Genomic DNA, 18,732 nt, shown 5'->3' on the forward strand with positions numbered 1-18,732 from the left:
CCATTTACTATGCCGACTGTTAAAAGTTTTTAATGAAAATACTTTAAGTTACCATGAGAGACGATTTCTGACTGGCCACTGCTTAATAATTTTAAAATTCTCTCATAAAAACATCCAACGTAAGAGTGGCTTGGTTGATAAGGGTGATATGGATGAATACATTATAAGCATTGCAGGTTCAAATTCTGCCAGCAATGTCACATATTATCTCTCTTCCTTTCTTTCTTTATTAGTTTAGCAGAGCGAGATACGGGCCAAATGAATAACATTATGACAAAAAAATCCACAAAAGAAAATTGGCATTAGTACAAGTGGATAGTCACTTTAGCGAGGGTTATTTTATAATAAATTAGCCACCATTTTGGAATAAGTTCTACATGAATTTAAATAGCAAAGCAAACGTGACTACTATCACTGAATAACCTACGCTTGTCCAAAAGGGACAAATTATCAAGATTTATTTATTTGCATCAAGTTTCACATATCAATGTCAAGATTTATTTATTTACATCAAGTTTCATATATCAATGTCAAGATTTATTTATTTACATCAAGTTTCATATATCAATGTTAAGATTAGTATGCATATGTTGAGATTTGCATATGTCTGCAACACGATTTAAATACACATATCAAGAGTACATCAAGTGTAATAATATATTCACCAAATTTCGAATATGGACACCAAACTTCGCATATTCATATCATGGTTCGCATACCTACATCAAGATATGCAATGGACCAATTTTTTTAAATCCAAAATTGCAGATAAATTACACGTGTCAAGATTCTCATATATGTATATCAAGATTCGCATATACATTGAAATTATGATAGGCTTGTATGAAGTACCAAGTGATATAATATATCACGGTGTTAACATATTATTATGTTAACACCCCTGGATGTTAGAACCGCTGAATTTTTATTTGCGTCTTGTGTTGACGCACAGGCGCCAAAGTGACATCTTAGCATCTAAAAAATGGCAGGGTCGAACGCTTCTGAATTTAACGAGGACAGATTAGCGTCGATAGTAAGAATTGTTTATACAGCTTTGCAAGGAGATTCTACAGTGACAGCCGAAAGATCCAGTATCCAAACTTCTGTAGAAAATGAACTGAGGTTTCAAACACCTCGCGGTCCTGTAACGAGGGGCTCCTCGCTGCATGCAGCACCGTCGTCTTCCAGGTCTTCCTCAACAGACCGAGTTCGATACAATCCTCGAACAAACTACGGATACACAGGAAAAGGGAAAGGGAAGTCTGGCAAAGCAAAGGAGCCAGTGCAACTGCCGAGGAAGGAATTAATTCTCCTACCGTCGCCAGGATATAATAGAGAGCTTAAGATCCGACCACGGCGGGTGTCTGCGACGGCGGACTTGGTCGAGGAGGCTTTGGGAGAGGTTGCCGTTGCAGCGGCGGGAAAATTAGGCTTAAGTTCACGGGCGCGACGGCGGGCTGTTGTGAAGCCTTTTTATTTATTTACTTATTTCTATCGAAGTTAAGAAAGTGTAATGGCTACCTTTAGAAAGGCTCGTGAATTATTACTCGCAAGTTTCGATGATGGAGACATTTCAGAAGATGAATTTTTACTGTTGTTTGATGCTAACAGTTCAAAGAATCCCGATTTTCCCTATCAGAATTATGAGCATGGATGGACTCCACGAAAGTGAGTGCCTGGCAGAATTTCGTTTTCGAAAAAGGGACATACCTATTCTCGCAGAGGTAATGGGGTTGCCTGACTCTTATACATGTGAACAGGGGACTGTATGCGACGGAATTGAAGGCCTTTGCCTTCTGTTAAGAAGATTAGCGTACCCTTGTAGGTACAGTGATCTAATCCATCGTTTTGGCCGCCCAGTTCCTGAAATTTGTATGATCACCAATCACGTCATGGAAACTGTCTATAGTTTACACCATCACCGTCTGATGGCATGGAACAACACCCTAATGGCCCCTGCTCTACTTCAGACATATGCTGACGCTATACAGAGGAAAGGAAGTGCCCTGCCGAATTGCTTTGGCTTTATAGATGGTACAGTAAGACCCATTTGCCGACCTCAAGAAAACCAGGGAATTGTATACAACGGACACAAATGAGTCCACGGATTGAAATACCAGTGTGTTGCATTGCCTTGTGGTATGATAGCCAACCTGTATGGGCCAGTAGGTAATGGAAATTATTTCTTTTCAGTTCTACTCAAGTTATAACCACCTGTCAAACTGTAAAGCCAAACAGAAGGACAGATAGATGGAGTAAGTTTTACGTGTGAAAGATATAAAGTAGTATAAATAAGAGATACAATTTTTGGAAATTAAGAAAATAAAATTCAATCAATATGTTCTTTTTCTTCCAGAGGGCCGCAGACATGATGCTGGAATGCTAGCTGACTCTGGCCTTCTGCGAGACCTTGAAAACCATGCCTTTTCACCAACTGGTAACCCCATGGCCTTATATGGTGACCCTGCTTACCCATTAAGAGTTCACCTTGTCGTGCCATATCGTGCTGCAGGTATAACTCCACAGATGGAAGAGTTCAACAAGGCTATGAGTAGTGTCCGCATTTAAGTAGAGTGGCTTTTTGGGGACATTATTAATTATTTAAATTTGTTGACTTTAAGAAAACTCAAAAGATATCATTGAGTGCAGTGGGAAAAATGTACATTGTATGTGGGATTTTAAGGAATGCCATGACTTCCTTGTATGGCAATTTCACTTCAGATTTCTTTGACGTTGTTCCACCAACGCTTCAGGATTATTTTTCTGGACAACTTAAATTAATTGTACCCAAAATCGAATTGAATAATTAATTGATGTAAAAATACACAACTAATAAACAAGATGTAACATTGTGTACCTGCCAATAAACTGTTAAAGTATTGGACTTTATTCTCTAGTGTTTGTACTCAGATCAAGTGATATGTACCAACAACAACAATTAGTGTAAGGAGGGTTCAAAATCTATGTTTACTGAGAGGGTGCAAAGTATAAGAAGAGAGTAGAGGAGGAGGGGAACTTCCCAACAAAAGACAGACAAATTTATAAATCACCACAGCCCCTGACCTCCCCCCTCTACATATAAATAAACCCTCTTTAATCATACAAAAAATCCTCAAAATTTGAACAAAACTCAGGGTAGAACTTTTACACCTACATTTAATATGTTCATGTTCGTTACTTAGTTTGTTTTTCTAAAAGCTTCAAAATGATTTTTGACTGCTGCTGTTGCATGGCAACAAACATCTGCTGAAACTGTTGCATTTGATTCTGTTGCTGCTGGACTTGCTGGGCCATCATTTGTATCATATCTTGATGTTGCTTTTGAGCCTCATCGTGCCTTCTACTCTCAACTTCCAGGCGCTGCTTGTGCAAATTCAATTCTTCAGTTTTCCACTTCTGAACCATATCATTTTTCTCACGTAGATATGACACTGTGTCCCCACCACTCCTCCTAGTGACTTTTGGCTTAGGTCGCACATTCTCCACATCCTTGACTTCATCACTCTCCTCAGTGTTGAACGCATGCTTTCCATTGCCCTATTCCGCATCTCCACAGCTTTAGCATTATCTGCTTTTTTCTTTTCAATTTCCTTTGTGTTGTAAGCATCAGCTTCCTTTTCCAGTATTTCATCCAAAGCTTTCTCAACATCACTCATGTTGGTCTCGATACCGCTGGCCTTCTCCTCCTCTTTTAACTTTTTCTTTTTTAATTTTTCAATGAGTAACATGTAACGCTCTCTCACCGAGCGCTTGGTAACTTTAAATCGTGGAAGTTCCAAGGAGTTAAGATTATTGGCAATCTGATCCCAGATTTGTCCTCTTGCAATGCTTCCCTTTTTAGCTTTGAAGGGTTCTAGAGCCAGAATTTCTTGACAAAGAGAGTGGTCGTGATCTTCTGTCCACTCCATGTTAGATCTACATTTTGAGAAAGTAAGATATGCAGATTTTAAAATACAGTAAAAGCTAATTTAAGAACCTGAAGTTGTCCATGTTAGCCTCAGAAGATTCTCACTGGTGTCTATTGTGAAATTAGGCCATGTGATTTCTTGTTTTCCTGAGAAAAAAATCTTTTTCAATTTGTTGCTGGAGGAAAATTGGCACTGTCCATTGTTTATATGAAATAAGCATATTTATCATGTCTAAATGTCTGCAATCTTAACTTGCAAATACAAACCATATTTCAAGTTATTCTATTTCTCTCTATGCTTTTAAACCGATGAAATATCAATAAAATAAAGCTAAACTACTTTTTAATTTTCCTAAAAGAACACAATAATAATTATAATGCCTAGCCAGATCACTCAGTCTAGAAGGCAATTCTGATTATGTAAGTTGTACAATGATTACCTGTTTCAAAATTTAGGCTACAACTGGCACTCATGTACAGAGATCTAAACGGAAATTTATGATTAGGTTCTTATATGCGTTATTTAAGTGTATATGAAATATTTTTGAGTCTGCTACCTTAATTTCATTTCAACAACTTGGAAATGTCTGTAAGTTCAGTTCAGAATTCTCCAGGGCAAATCAGAGCAGTCTTGTTTGTTTATAAAATTGAAAATGGCATAATCCAGGCGTAAACTTATCATGATAAATGTATTTTTAGCAATTAATTTCTAGCAGCAAATGTATGTTGATTTTGTCTGACAAAGCCTTACTGAAAACTCGATTTTGATTAAAATTACTTTCTAAGATAAGGCTTGTTGTTTGACTCGAGAAAAGACGAGTGGAATAATCTAGTGAACCACAATATTATACCGGAAGAACTCTACGATATTTTTTTAAAGAAATAAACCAAGAAACAAGAACACTGTAAAACTTACTGGATTGCTTTCTTTGCCATCGATGACGAACTCGATCGTGAACTGTTCAGAGAAAGGCAAACGAATGAATGTTAATTTTAAATTTTCTTGCACAAATCGTTTGTTTTTGCTCAGAATTTTCACAGACATCCTCGAATAAGAATAAACCGTCAAAATTTCGAACGAATTTCGCTGAAAATAAGTTTAAATTGTGTTACTTTTATAAAGTTTACTCACGTTTTAGACGCAACGGCAAAATGGTCGACTTCACGTCACAGACAAGGCCGCAATGGCGGGAAGCTTCACAACAACGTCAGCCGGAAGTAATTCTGGCAGTAATTTCACTTCCGCTTGCCGTCCCAGACACCCGCCGTCGTCGGATCTTAAGCTCGCTAATAAAGTGCCACGAAGAAATCATCATCAGAAGAAGAAGAAATCGCTAAAGCATCCTAGAGACTCCCATGACAGTTACTTACTGTCTTAGCTTTTAATATCTACCGGATGCGAGCTAACGCACAAAACAATGGAGATACATGTCAGCTCAAACAAATTGATACTTCTCTTTCAGTCCACGAAGCGACAGTTGAAAACAACTGCAAGAGGCTAAAGCTCTCGTAAGCAAGAGACAACATTGATGAACTTTGTAAAAAAAAAAATCCATATATGTGATAAACGAACATCCTGCAATTTCACTGCAGAAAAGTATGAAATCACAAGTTACAAAATCCACGGATCCCATGTCTTCATAGATACCATTTATTTAGCGCTGTGATATCTTGCAGTTGATCCGAGCCGGTAAAGCTATAAAAGTGCCACAGAGCTAGCATACCCAATGGCATGTGAAAAACTTCTCCTAACGGCTCAGAATGATCATTAAGAAAACCTCCATCCAGCATATTTGAGTTTTTCCCTTCATGATCAAGATGAAAATCATTAAGCAGAGCTAAGATACGGTTGAAGGCTTTATTAGAAATCTCTTTGCAAACTGCAGGAGTCCAGTCGGCCCGTCAACACTTTTTAACACTTGATGTAGGTATGCAAACCATGATATGACTATGCGAAGTTGGGTGTTTATATTCGAAACTTGGTGAATGTTTATTACACTTGTTGTACTTGCATGCGGATCTTAATATGTATTTAAATCTTGTTGCAGACATATGCAAATCTCAACATATGCATACTAATCTTAACATTGATATATGAAACTTGATGTAAATAAATAAATCTTGATATTTTGTCGCTTTGGACAAGCATAATAACTGCTGATCCCATCCTTGTGAACATATATACTACTTAGAGAGGGTTTGCATGGTGGGAAATAAAAGCGCAACTTGTCCTACTCTTTCTCCCGTTACTCTTCACTAAAACTCTGCCCTGTGCTTCACTAAAATTCAACCTGTTTTCTCGAGCTCTGTCCTGCTCTTTCTCTCTTTGTTCTTGACTAAAATTCAGCCTGTTTTCTCGAGCCCTGTCCTGTTCTTTCTCTCGTTGTTCGTCACTCATATTTCGCCTCTTTGCTAGTGCTCTCAGTCGCTGTCTTTCACATCAAACTTCGGTTATTCTTTGCCGGCTTTCTCGATATCTCTATCTCACTTTTTTTTCTTTCCATGTTTGTACACTTATTCCAGCCTTCAATATTTGCACTTGTTTATCCCTTTTGATTCCCCTCTTTAACCCTTCTGCCCCAGGATCCGGTTTTTGTCTCATAAAGCAGCACACTTTGTGAGAGCAGAAACATTTTGATTCAAAAATTACAAAGTAGTTTCCTTAAAGTTACTGACTCAGTGATTAAACTGGGGTTTACATACATTGAACTCATGCCATTTTTGGGAGGATAGCATGATCGATTTAAGCGTGAAAAAGTAAACGCAATAATGCATTTTATTTGCCTGGCTGAAAGTATAGGGAGAGGGGAGAGGTAGGTTATTGTCTCACAACTTGCCCAAAACAAAGGAAGCATGTATGCACATTAATGATTCAATCTTCAGCTGGTAATGCTAACTAAAGCTAATGGTTTCTTTCAGGAAGGTAAAAAATGGAGGGATTTCTGAGAACAAGGGTCCCATCCGCATTAACACATTCATTTTTGACAATGGATGAACCACTTGTAAGCGAGAGGGTGGACAACGCACTAATTTTTGTCATGGTGGAGAAGGATGTACTTTGCGAACGCCAGCCATAGGCACAGCACTCCGTATTTACTTCATCTCTGATTACACTGCTAGAAGTGTACTCTGCTTTCAACTTGCAGTATGGAGAACCAGAAAAAAACATGTAGAAATTCTTGAAAGAGTACGTCATCGGTGTTGTTTCGAAACAAAAAAGTTGTATTAAAACAAACTGAGAATGAACTTTTCAGTCAACATAGGGCAAATACAGCTGCTAGCAGCTGAAGTGCAAAGTATTAAGTTTAAAGCTTTATATACCTTGGGTTAGACAAATCTATTTTTTTTTTGTTTTTCCACTAACTTGTGCCAATGTCAAAGCTTCAAAAAAATTAAGGATTTGTTGTATCACTCAAGGGTAACTGGTTGGCTGGTGTGCAATTATGTTTCTTCTCGGTTGATATTTTAAGGTTACAGTCAAGTTTAGTTTACAGTGAATATAGCTCATTTCTTCTAAGAGAGGCAGCAGTTTTGTAATATAAGTCAAAGTAAAGATTTCTACTGGCTTTTCGTTAACACGTCGATGACTAAGGCTACTGGCGCAAGGAAATGGGAACATGAAATTCAGTCAGTTAACATTAACTGGTCTTCGTGCTTTAGTTAATTGCAAACAATCTGCAAAGAGTCGAAACTTTAGGAATTTTATTACAAGTTTTTACATAGAATTATTGTCACAAAGAGTTGAATCACTTTGGCATTGAGAGTGACCAAGATTGCATATATTGTAACGAAGGTGATTTTATACGCCACACTTTCATTGACTGCCGCGTTGCAAAATCTTTTCTGGACAATATTATAGAATGGTTCAACAGGGAACATGCTACCTCCTTTTCAGTCTCTATCGAAGAACGTTTATTTGGTAAATTAAATAATAGTCAGTTTGCATGCTCAGACATAACCGTGAAAAAGTTAAATTATTGTCTATTAGTTGCTAAATATTATTTATACTGTCAAAAACTAAATAAGAAACAATTAAAGTTTGATGAAATCAAACAGCGAATTGCCTTCAAATTCCGAATTGAGGGCTTGGCCTAAGTCCCTTTTTTTTTTCTTTCTCTTCTTTTCCGTTTTGTAAATACCAACATGCTCTTCCTCTGAATAAAGCATAGAAACTATACGGTCTTATGTGTTAGCGTAAGTAATACGTGTTGTGACTTGCGTTTGGTGTTGTTTTTTTGGTGTCTTTTGGCGAGTGCTGACTATAATTCTAATCAATCTTCACTAGAATTCACTTTTGCTGTATGTCTTATGGTAATTGTGTGTAATTTTTTTATAATAATATCTGTGTCTTTCTAGTTTTGTGTGCCGTGCGATGTGTGTAGAATGTTGTGCATAACATTGAGGAAAAGCACTGCTCGGGCTGGACTTGGTTCCTTTTCAGTGGTACACAATTGGTTTCGCTGGAAAAATAAGATCAGGAGTAAGAGCATAATAACCAAATATGGGACAATAATCTTGTGTTTCCTGCTGAAAAAAAATATTGAAAACACCAACAATAGTTTGCCATTACAAACAAACTGCAAATGTTTAGCAATGACACCTTGCCAGACCACAAAGTCATCAAATCGAGCATTGAGTTGACAGCTATTTCGAGGTTGTGTTTCCATTTCTCCCTACTTAATCTATTGTTATCATTGTTTTAATGGCCTCAAATGAGAGAAAATGCAGTGAGTGTGGAAACAGCTGAACAATTTCTTTTTGAGGTGCTGGTTCTTAGTCAAGAATTAAGTTGTGCAATGCAGGATGGACAATTAGCAAGCGTAAATCTACGCAAAAAAAATCACTTGAAATTTGTCACGCCAAAAGACCTACAAAGTGTGATATTTTTCGGGGTTTTCCTTCACCAAAAATCCACGAAGATGAAAAAAGTGAGTAAGACAGCTACAGCTTTTGAATAAGTGTTTTTTTATTCAAATAATTTATCGAGCTATACACCTCACTGATACTATGGCGTCAGTCCTAGAAACGAGGCTGAGAATACCTTATCTACGTACTGCTGAAGCTTTCTTTGTTTAGGAAGGAATGACGGACTACTGTAATTCATTTCAAGTAATGAACAAAAAATCCCACCTGAACATATCTCAATGGAAAAATGTTAAATAATACCCTTACTCGTTTCTGTTTAAACAACTACACTCTTTAGTTCTTTAACTTATTACGACAACAATTGTTTTTAATCGGAGTCAGATTCGGATTCCGAGTCCTTGGAATTGCTGGAAACGTTTAAAAGAACTCCATGCGGATTCCTGCACACTTCAATACTGGCCATGCAATAACATGCCTCTGAACATGATAAGCCTGTGTTGCTACAAGAGCAGTTGCCCTGACATCCGCCTTTGCATGTGCACGTTGTTAGTTCCAACAGGCTACTCGGCACTGGCTCTTTCGTCATGTAGACCGGCTTCAGCAAGGGGCCGTCTCGCACCCATCCATTACTTTCAGGCTGTGGGAGATCTTGGATTGGTGTCCGAGCCTTTCTCCAAACAAACGCTTGATAGTTCGCACGTTTCAAGTGTTGGAGTAAGCTGTCAGATGTGGGCGGAAGCAGCTCGTTCTTTTGCTTTTTCTGACAAAACAGGACATATCTCAGTTCATCCGCAGTGCGTGGCATCTTCCTGGAGCTTGGGTACAAATCACAAATGAAAGCTTCACATTTGTCAGCAATGTCATCACTTAGGCTTGGCTGGAAACCGAGAAGACATAGACTGTCTTGATGCTGTTCGCTTCTTGACAGCAGTTGCCATCCTTTCTTCCTACCAATTCCGGCAAGGGCGCTAGTTGAGTCGCAGCCAGTAATGGCGTGAAAAGCTAAAAGGGCACGGCACATCTTCTCGCCTAGCTCATGCGATACTGCATGAACTGGAACATAACGAAGGCGGTCTTTCACACCAGTTTTGAACCAAAACTCAGCGTAGTTGATAACAGAAAAATGGGCTACGCTGAGAGCGAGAACATCAGTGTCAGGTGATTGTAAGACAATACGACATTCTTGAGAGTTATCCGCAGCGTACTTGGCATGCAGCATTAACCTGTGAAATGACAATACAAATTAAACAGTGTCAAATTTTTATGTTATATCACATATTATTAGAGACTGAATCATTGTATAATGCAATTCCAGGTATTTAATTGACTTAGTGGCCATCGTATATGAACCATTTTATCATGCCCGAGAAATAGAGACCATTTAATTGTTTTCTGGTATTAGCACGATTCAAGTGATATAACTTGTTTGTTTTTAATAAAAACATTATTCCAATTACGCTTGTTAGATATGGGATGATTATCGCCAACTCGGAGCTACGCGTCTCGTTGGCTATCTATCATGGTGATCTCATATGCTCCCGCATTGAATATGCCCTTGCAATTCAATATGCACTCACAGTTAATTGTTAAAATTAATATGAATGATTCCAATTCATAGAATCACTTTCGAAACTATGTTTCTCACCGAGTGTCTGCTTCTTCATGGTCTGATTCCAGATCGTTCACGTCTTCACAGTGGCCGCTCCTGACCATCACTGACCGTCTGCCATTCTTGAATCCTCCACCGATGACAAGGGTCTTGTCTGGAGGAAGCTGCTGTCTTCTCAAGTTGCAAAAAGACTCTGACAGAAAGTCACATAGATTTATCTTGTTCTGCGGTTTAGGAATAAACTTTCCCCACTGTTTCGGCACAGGAGTAGATGGTCCATGGATTTTGACCTCCAACGAAGCGCTCAGGGAACCTCTGCGTGCACGTTCTCCTGCTTTTATCGATACATCCCAGTATTGGTCGAAGACGATGTGAACTTCTTTGCAGTTGGAAAGCGAGACAGTGCTGACCTTGAAGTACTTGGATGCGAGTTCTCCAAACGTACTACTTCCTGCTGATTTCAATACTTGAACTAAAGCCATACCATCGATGAGATGAATGGTGTCTCGTGGGAAATGTTGGAGTCGTGCGCAAACGTTCACTTTGGCTTCAATGAGAGCTGCCAGGATGCTCTTGGTCGTCTTTCTTAAGCTGCCATCATGATGTGCCAGGGAAAACGGGATGAGTGAGAGCTCATGGCATAGAACTTCCTTCAAGTTAATCTGTCTAACGTTAGCAGCGATCAAAAGGCGTCCAAACAGATCTCTGTCAGCTCCGACTGTAACCAGTTTGTCATTGGCTGCCTTAACCTGAACTTTCTTTGTCGTGACTTCAAAGGTTTTAACTTTGAGCTTTGGGATCGGATCCCAGAAACTGATTTGGTTACTGTTCAATCGTTTTTCTACAAAGGTGTTCATCTGCTCGCTTCCCTTTTTGGTACTGCTTACTAAACCATCAGCGATATCGACGGGTAAAATGACACCAGTAGCGAAGTTGACTAACGACTCGGTTTCTTGTGTGAAAGGATTACTCATCAGATCGCTTGTGAAGCAAGAGATAAGCTTCTGAACATCAGCCTCATCGCGTCCTACCCGTTTCGCGGCAGCCTCTTTATGTACATCTACGCAACCTCGCTCTTGCGTAAACATATCCTTGAGAGCCGTTGTAACTGATGCACGCTCATGACTAGTGAGGAACCATCGATCTAGTGCACCTGGGTTCTGTGAAATACCAATTATCCCCCCTCTCGACTTAGAATCGGCATTTATGGACTGTTCAAGTGCCATGTCCGTCCACACCTGAGCAAAAGGCTTACTAGAACGACTAACTGCATGATTGCCATTCACAAATTCTTGATGAACTTCCGGATGCTTGGTGACCAACTGCCTCATGTCTATTATGTACACAGGAAGCCAGCGCGAGTAGTTTGGCCTGTCCATGGCGAAGAAATATGGGACCATAGCTGAAACACTCAGCAGATGCAACTCCCAATTCCCAGCTCTCTCAGCCTCGAAGAAATTGCAAAAGCAGCTTAACCATACGCCCATACTCCTCCCAGAAGGCAAACATCTTCGACTTTTCTTTTGATTCGGCTGCTAAATCTTGAAAAAGCGAAAGTAGCTCTGCAGTTTCTTGTCGCAGCTCCTCCACACTGGCTCGAACTTCTGCCCTCGCTGTTATCGCGCGCCTGCATTCTTCAACTTTGCTTATCAAGGCATCCTTATCAACATTACGCTCTTCATCATCACCAGTGTTTCCTGTGTACCAGTCAACAAAAGCGTTCCACATCAATCGAAAAAAAGCCTCCATTGCTAGCTTGTGTGCGCGAATTCCTCTATTGTAAGACTTTCCCTTCATCAGCGCTGACGTTGTTCCTGCTGCGTAAACCCCAGACTCGATAAGGTCTTCCAATCCAGAACTGTGGAACTTCTTGCCAAGCAATGAGAGGAAATTCAGCGCTATGTGGAATCCCCCAAGCCGAATGACAGTGTTCGAAAACTCCTCCGGAAACTTCATTTGAATCTGCTTCACCTTTGCGTAGATAGCAAGGTCAAATGTGATGACGGTGTCGAGCTGTCCAAGACTGGCACAGATCGTCTGGGCATGTTTCATAACTGTGTAAACTGTGCTTAGTTCAGTTGACGAGCCTTCGATCATAGGACAGTAGCCAATCTTGCTCACAGAGGGAAGGTCGGGATACAAGATCGAGTTGAATCCACCCCAGCTTAGAACTGGCTGCACTTCTTGCACGGCAATGCCCGTCTCCATTAAGCTTGCTGGTTTGATACGAAGGAGAGCCCACATGTGGTCCGTATGGAGAGCGTCAGAAAGGACGCTGCCCTCACCCCTCAACCATTCCATGTCAACTGCGCCGGTATACTGAGTAACTGCAGGTCGTCTTCCGTGAGCTGAGCATTCTTGCAACTCATAGATACTTCCACTTCTCTTCAAACTACGTCGTCTCTCGGAATGATCTCCAACTATGGTAGGTGGTAGTTCTGGGCCAAACACCTTTCTCTGGTACACAACCATGGTTGTGGCATGGGTGGTGTTTTTGCCATCTATCATTTCCTCGTTCAGATCGTTATTATCGGCAGCAAGTTGCAAGAAGGATCCTGAAGAGATGTTTGATGGGATGACTGTTCCATACGTTTCTACTTTCGGCAATACCTCCGTTGCCAGACTTGTATCAACTGCTAGCAATTCTTCGTATGACGAACTGTGACCCATTCAGTTTAAGAGGACAACTAGCTGCTTACATCCAGTAAGGTGACGAACCGCCATTGCAAGGCCTATTCGCTTTGGGAGCTTAACGCGGGCGTTTGATGTGCAGTGGAAAATGTCCTGGGAAATACTCAGAATGCGTCTCTCATCCTCTATCTTGACACAGGGATTTTGGTCGCTCAAAGTCGTCAACTCCAGTCTCATCGGATGTAATCATTATGCGAACTAGCCAGTACAGACTAGGGGGAATGATTCTTCTCGCTGACTCGAGAGATACATCTTGCGCGTTAAGGGGTCTTAATGAGATGCCACTGCATTTCCGTATTTCCTCCTTAATCCGCCGTGCTACATTTACAATCTGCTGGGCACTATCTGAAACCTTGCTTTCTGATCTGATAGCGGAAATCTGTGAAGTAGCAGCAGCATTTAGGACGTCTTGTAGAGATATGATGCTCGAATAGATAACCTCTGGCTTAATCTTGTCAGGATGCTGGTGGAACACGATGTTTTCTCCGAAGTGCTTCTCAAGTCGATGTTTCAGGTGCTGTTTGCTGTAGCTTTCAGCCTTGATTCCCTTGTCCTCCAGGCGCTCGCGATATTTCGACAAAAGCGATGACATGTCGTATGCCTTTCCTAGGAAAATACCCTCACTTATTTCGGCTGCCATCTCTTTGAATGTTGTGTCATATAATGTTTCTGCTTCCTTTTCTTTAAAGCCCTGATGCTTTAGATTGGATTTGCTGACATATGAAGCAAAACACGTTTTATGATATTTTGCCTCAGCAGCTATCAGGTCGTTGTTGACTGAGATGAGGACATGTAGCATTTCTTCATCCCCTTTACTTTGTGCTGCCCGTCGAACTGAATCACATGCTTCAAACGTGGAAACGTTGTACATCTCCCGGCATTTTTTATGTCTTATTTCAACAAATGAAGCACTTGGACCAATCTATAGAGACACAAGCTGAAGATCTTGAAACTCTGCGTGTTTGCTCATTAGTAGCTCGGCTGTCTTCTTGACTGTGGGTGCTTGTAGCGTATCGTACATTCTGCTCACTAGTATAGGACGAGTAACACGTGGAATGCCAAAACACATCACGGCTTATGAGATTGGGCAATTCCTCGTGGAGCCTATCGTAAACCTCGTCTTTACGAAAGACGAGTGTTCTTTGTAGATTTTCAATTGAGAATCTTTTCGCTCTTCGCAGAATTTCCTCTCTATCGAGCTGGCATATAATGCATTTTGGGAATGCAGTCAATCGTCGTCGCTTTGACTCAGGAGGTAGTGGTATTGTCAAACCAGAGGCGTTATTTTTCTCCTTACTGGCCATGTAAACCAAACGTACCCTTGAACGAAATAAATTGAAATCTATGACACACAGTCACTAAACAGCATTTCATTTTTTGTATCTTACATGAAAAAAGCATTTCAACTTATACATTCTAAGTATCATTATAAGAGTTGCGAATGAAGATTTTTGTTGTACGTCAATAGAATCAAAGAAATTAAAACTCTTTCATAATGCCCGAAAATTACTCGATAACGGCTACAAGGATGATGTTAAGAAATTTTGAGTTAGGAATTATATATATTTATAAATATGTATTCATAAATAGCTCACACGGGCAAGAAAACGTTTCTTTTAAAATCTTTACTTTAAATATATATTTAAATAAACTAGATATACTTACAGTCAGAGCAGCGAAGTTGTCATGGGCGCCGCCATGTTGGATCATGTGAGCCTCGATCTCAATCCACACAGAAACGAGGTTACGTTTGTCTGTGTGCAAGCTTGGAGAAAGCTCTCTCGGGAAAAAAACGTTGGGAAATCATTGGCATTTAAACAGAACGAGAATATAATGCATTTTTTTTTATCTATACGTTTATCACGTTTGTCTTATTAATATCTGATGGAAGATACACTGCTGTTTCGCTTTAACCCGTCTTCATGTGGGCTTCAACAAGCTAAAGATACTTTTAATTCGACATTACAATTGTTGTGGTCAGATACCCTGGCTCAGGTGGTAATTAACCCAATTTCTAATGAAGTAACCGTAATATTCACAAAAAATGTGCGTGCGATATTGACGAACTTAATATTTCCCAACAACATCGAGCAAAAATGATCACGTGAGCAGTCACGTGATGTTTATCATTATCGTGTCATGTGTCTTACATATACGTAATGTTTGCGAAGTCTCCATCACTATTTAATCACATTCGCTCATTGATTGCGAGCTTAAAGACCGATGTAGATCTCAGCCTCGTTTCCATGCAGAACTGTAAATTGCGTGACAAAAAAGCCCTGTATTTTGAAACGTATACCACATTTTAACTCTACGAACTACCTAGCATTCATCAGGAGGCCTTTCTCTACCAGAATCAAGTGTCAGACCTTTTCTGTGGCGATGGTTGAACGAAACTCGCATTTTTTGGTCTTTGCTCCCTGACTATTATTGGTAATTTGTTGCTGTTTTATAAAATGAAAATACATTTTATTTTATCGATCTGATGGTGGCGATGTGATTTATATTTTCATTTATCTCTTTAAAAGCTTATCCCAGAACTTGCTTTCACGTAAGTATCCGAATTTTAGTAGCTTTATTTCGTATATTGAAGCCATTTCATTTTTATACTTTTATCTTAAAGGTATAGGCTTTGGGTGAATGTTTCGGTTCCCAGATTTGTTCTCAAAGTTCACAGTTGGATTTCTGCATGCAATGTGTACGCGTCGCTTCGATTTCAACTCGAATCTGTGGCAATCAGCTTTGACTTTTTTAAATATGTATACGCGTTCGTCGCACACACAAACGAAAAGAAATAGATATTTTCACTCGAACAGAAACAAGGCCTTGGATACTAGTATTAAAATATACATGGGCCTTTTAAAAGCAAACACATTATGTTCGGCATCAAAATGAACCAGTTTATTTTTAGTCCATGTCATGAGTCCCAGGGGTGGGGAATTGTCTCTTTCTGTGTGCCCGAGGGTGGGGAATAGGATGTCAAGTACACAAATGCCCAGGGATGGGATGGTAAAAGGTAGAATTGAACCACGCATTACTATTCTGCTGCATGTTTCCTGCAGTAGTATCTATTTTCGGGTTTTGCACGACAAGCGTTTTGGGCACAGCATCCATTAAATCTGTCACGCTTTGTAAACTCGAGGTGTGGCATACTCAATTATTTTTTATCTAAATGTGTTTATTTTTTATCTAAATGTGGGCATGACGAATGAGAATTTAGGGGTGCTGAAACTATGTGAATAGGTGGTCCCATGTCTGCCCCATTGGGCTACAGTCCCCAAATTTGTCTCCTTTTGCTAAGCATTATGGCTAGTATAGCCTGTATGGATATCACTCACTGCCATTTGATGCTATGGGCAGTAAAGTAGCTTAATTCCCCTTCCATGACATTTCATAGACCTGCATTTTTTTATATATATATTACCATAAAATGGCGTGTGGTCTTGTTTGCTTTGTCCACCTTTTGATACATGAATAGTCCACTTAAAAGAGGGTCAACCGCTGACAAATGCATTGATATGCTCAACAGCTGTTGATTGGCACCAGACAACTGATGAGTAGTCATACAGTTGATTTCTCCGTCTCGTTCATGGGAAGGACTTTCACCCCTGTCGACTCAGCAGGAGACCTGGGCATAATCATGGACTTCTATCTGACCTATGACAATCACATTTCTTACTCAGTCTCTTTGTGCCTGTCAAAGCTAGTCCAGATCAACCGAGTTAAGAAAAGTTTTGATAAAGACATTTTGATGCTTATTATATCATGTCTTCTATTCAGTAAAATGTTTTATTGTTCGTCAGTTTGGTCTAATACATCCAAAACCAACATAAAAAAGCTGCAACTTATCCAGAACTTTGCCTCTAGAATCATTACTAGTTCACAGTAATATGACCACGTGACACCACTACTCCAACAACTTAACTGACTGTCAATAAAAGAGATGCTCCAATTTAGAGATTCTGTCATGGCATACAAATGCGCAAACAATTTAGCACCTGACTACTTATGTATAAAATTTAAAAAAAGATCAGCTGTTCAGATTGCACAACTCGTAATAACAATAAGCTTCATATCCCTTTATATAAGACTTGTAGCAGTCAACTCACATTTGCCTAGAGAGCAGTTTCTCTATGGAACTCTTTAGACGAAGGTTTACAATTCTCCACCTCAGTCAAGGCCTTCAAATGTTCTCTGAAAACCAACATGCTGAATGAAAGAGACAATTTGTCAGATGATTAGCAGTCAATTAGTAGATAAGTAGATATTAGTATATTTTATTGGTTTTGTACTGATATTAGTATTAGTGATTCATATTGTAAATAGTAACTGAAAAGCCTTGCGAGGAGTGATTATTAAAGTTTGAAGTTTGAACAGCTTGGGATTGCCATTTCTTGTTCTAGAAGTGCACATTACAAATTTTGCAGTGCCCTTATAAAGAAAATTTTGTTGTTTGAACAGAAAGTTGGTGGCGCCAATAACTATGGCACAGGTACCTAGTTTAGGTGTGCCATACCCTAAAATGCTTGTCGCGCAAACCAGGCTATACATGCAGTTTGTGTGGTCTTCATCCAATTGTAATGTAAAATTATTGATAATACTATAGTTGTTGTTCATGTTCTGAATTACAGTAGAAATTTGCCATTTTAATGAAAGGAAGGGGTTCTGGGTGTTAAATGGAATTGTGAATTAGACACCTTCCAACTTGATCTCGCACACATCGCCAAAAGGGCAGAAAGCTTAGAACCAACCAAACGTAATGTGCTGAGCTTGTTAGCCAGCTTATTTGACCTACAAGGCCTCATAAGTCCGGTGAAGGTAAGTATGAAAATTCTTTTCCAGGAAATTTGTAGTGATAAGGTTGATTGATGTTTTACACCTTTTGCTGTTCATTTACGCAAAATATACATTCATTTACGTCAACAGTTGAAACTATATGGCAAATATAGGTTCATTAGCACTTCCATGAACTTCATTAACGCGAATGAACTTTCAATAACGCTACTTGCATATGTATTAATATTCAATAGCATCCACGGATAAACAATTGCACTTTTGGACAATCATTAACACCAATAGAAAATTAATTGCACAGTATGACAATCAACTTTGTATTAGAGACATACAATAATGCAATTTGCATAGAGACGCACAATCAATTGCACCTTCATACAATCGTTTATTCGAAATGGTCAATCATTAACATCAACTGACAAACATGTGTGTAGTAATAACAATCAACTATGGAAAAAGAAATTTCAAAATGGTTCGATAGTAGCGGCAACTGTCAAGTAATCTTCTTTAACATCTTCGAAGGCTTGAATAATTCTTCGTCGCTGTTCAAGTAAGATTCTGTTTCTTTGTGCCTTGATTTTCTTCGGTTCTTTCTGTCTCCAATGCGTCTACTTGTTCATACAGCGTACTCTGTTTGTTACAGTACCGTAGATGTACAGTAAAATGTTTTTCATTTTATATCTGCTTCAGCAAAAGATTGTGCAAAATAAAAAACATAAAATGTTAGTGAAAATGTATATACTCTTGTGTTTTTGTTCAGTATTTTAAAATACAGGTAACTACAATCAATGACCCTAGCGAATATTTTTTTCTTCCTATTGTTTATTCGAAAAATACTAACGTTTGTCAGTTCATGTTAATGATT

The 18,732-nt window shown here is 39.3% G+C and overlaps 2 protein-coding genes and 2 pseudogenes across 2 annotated transcripts; 1 reads left to right on the top strand and 3 right to left on the bottom strand.

Annotated features, from left to right (window-relative positions):
* The first annotated feature begins 1,466 nt into the window (after positions 1-1,466).
* Positions 1,467-2,810, top strand: LOC146487688 (uncharacterized; annotated as a pseudogene).
* Positions 2,811-3,174: 364 nt separating this feature from the next.
* On the bottom strand, positions 3,175-3,914 carry LOC146487689 (uncharacterized; annotated as a pseudogene).
* A 5,226-nt stretch (positions 3,915-9,140) lies between these two features.
* LOC146487690 (uncharacterized) lies at positions 9,141-10,110 on the bottom strand. The gene has a single exon (XM_085129434.1). It carries the CDS (start codon positions 9,990-9,992, stop codon positions 9,141-9,143), a length of 852 nt encoding a protein of 283 aa, XP_084985560.1. The 5' UTR covers positions 9,993-10,110.
* A 28-nt stretch (positions 10,111-10,138) lies between these two features.
* Positions 10,139-15,047, bottom strand: LOC146487691 (uncharacterized). The gene is made up of 2 exons (XM_085128815.1): positions 14,929-15,047; positions 10,139-11,632 (listed from the first exon to the last, which is right to left on the bottom strand). Exon 2 carries the CDS (start codon positions 11,606-11,608, stop codon positions 10,415-10,417), a length of 1,194 nt encoding a protein of 397 aa, XP_084984941.1. The 5' UTR covers positions 11,609-11,632; positions 14,929-15,047; the 3' UTR covers positions 10,139-10,414.
* Positions 15,048-18,732: the final 3,685 nt, after the last annotated feature.

Source organism: Pavona decussata, unplaced genomic scaffold, assembly GCF_977016875.1.
Source record: "Pavona decussata unplaced genomic scaffold, jaPavDecu1.1 SCAFFOLD_14, whole genome shotgun sequence".
In the NCBI taxonomy this organism is placed as follows: Eukaryota; Metazoa; Cnidaria; class Anthozoa; order Scleractinia; family Agariciidae; genus Pavona; species Pavona decussata.

What these genes read in the sequence shown, in the direction of transcription:
- LOC146487690 (XM_085129434.1), bottom strand. Translation starts at nt 9,992, where the DNA reads ATGCTGCATGCCAAGTACGCTGCGGATAACTCTCAAGAATGTCGTATT.
- LOC146487691 (XM_085128815.1), bottom strand. Translation starts at nt 11,608, where the DNA reads ATGGCACTTGAACAGTCCATAAATGCCGATTCTAAGTCGAGAGGGGGG.